The sequence below is a fragment of the Anarrhichthys ocellatus genome, unplaced genomic scaffold (genome assembly GCF_004355925.1).
Source record: "Anarrhichthys ocellatus isolate YVR2014 unplaced genomic scaffold, GSC_Weel_1.0 scaffold2, whole genome shotgun sequence".
NCBI classification, from domain to species: domain Eukaryota; kingdom Metazoa; phylum Chordata; class Actinopteri; order Perciformes; family Anarhichadidae; genus Anarrhichthys; species Anarrhichthys ocellatus.
Genome location: NW_022280032.1, coordinates 1074115 through 1075502, shown reverse-complemented (window position 1 = coordinate 1075502; position 1388 = coordinate 1074115). Strand labels below are relative to the sequence as shown.

General features: G+C 38.1%; 1 protein-coding gene across 1 annotated transcript in view; it reads right to left on the bottom strand.

Annotated features, from left to right (window-relative positions):
- LOC116394263 (ceramide kinase-like) overlaps positions 1–507 on the bottom strand; it is a 13965-nt gene extending 13458 nt beyond the window's left edge. Inside the window, exon 1 of the mRNA XM_031867229.1 lies at positions 169–507. Within this exon, the coding sequence (XP_031723089.1) occupies positions 169–304 (136 nt within the window). The 5' untranslated portion in view covers positions 305–507. The remainder of the gene's footprint in view (positions 1–168) is intronic.
- Between the last annotated feature and the right edge of the window lie 881 nt (positions 508–1388).

Sequence of the window (1388 nt, the reverse complement as noted above, 5' to 3'; positions counted from 1 at the left end):
GTGTGTGTGTGTGTGTGTGTGTGTGTGTGTGTGTTGGTCTTTGTTTGTGCTAAATGTGCTTTGTTTATCACACAGGAGGCCGACACACAAACACACATAGGATACGACAGACAGAGAGAGACAGACAGACACATGGACATAAACAGACACACATTATCCGGGTCTTACTGGGTCTGAACGGGTGGTACACCGGGCTGGAGGTCCGTCTCTTCCAAGTGAGCAGGGACCGGCTCAGGCTCACGTCGCACCCCGCGTTTCTGACGCGGAGCTCGGACAGCAGCAGCAGCCTGCTCGGCCTCTCCATCTGCGTGTGTCCGTCCTGCTCCTGTCCTTCAGCCGGCTGAGGGTGCAGCAGCAGCCCGGGGACGGTTACCTCTGTCCGGGCATGTCTCTCTCTCTGTGTGTCCGGAGAGTCCTAAAAAATAACCCGAAAAATAACAATCAAACAGCGGCGAGACAAAGTAGCGGAATTCAGCTGTGGGATGTTTTTCTCTGACAGATAGCGGTTTCTTTACCGGAAGTAGGAGGAGCATGCTGGTGCGTTCAGGTGCTGCCAGACAACTCTATTTTCCAGAATCAGAATCAAAACCGTTTATTTGTCAAAGTATGTTGCACATACAATGAATTTTTACGTGGTGGATGGTGCATCACATTAAACAATCAACACAGTGCAAAACATAGAAACATATTAAAATGTACAATAAAATATAAAATATAGTGCACAAACAAACAGAAAACAGTACTTTAAACAAGAATAATGTAAGTGTAATTTACATTACAAAATTTTCTATTTCGTAATGCACGTATTTTGTTGTTCCATCCTTTAATGTGTGACATAAATAACGTTATTAACAGAAAAATAGATACTCAACTTCGATGAAATATTAAATCTATATTTGGATGTTTTTTGGTGGCTATACTGATTTGAAATCGATTTTTCACAAGATGTCTTTATATTGTACCTAAATTCTTACCTGGACAGATATATACTTCATGAGCTCTACATATATAATATTTAATAATCAATTTTATATTTAATTTAATATTTATTTGACTATTTCCTATTTGCATAACTATCTCAAGTGGAAAACCCTGTAAAACCTCAAACAAGTGTTAAACATGACTCTTTTTTTGGATAATATTGAAAATAAATTAGTTTTATTCAAAAAGTGGTTTGATTTTAATACATTATAATTGAATGTGTGCTTTAACCACATCTAAATTTTATGGGAATTGAAAGAAAGATGATCAATCTACATTTATAGACAGAGTTCAGATTAAAAGAGTTTTTGAAATCCAATGTTTGGGTGTCATTATGGACCCTATACTTTCTTATAAAACGTACACAACTTTATAGAAGTTGTATCAAACAAAGCAACGTGCAAGCG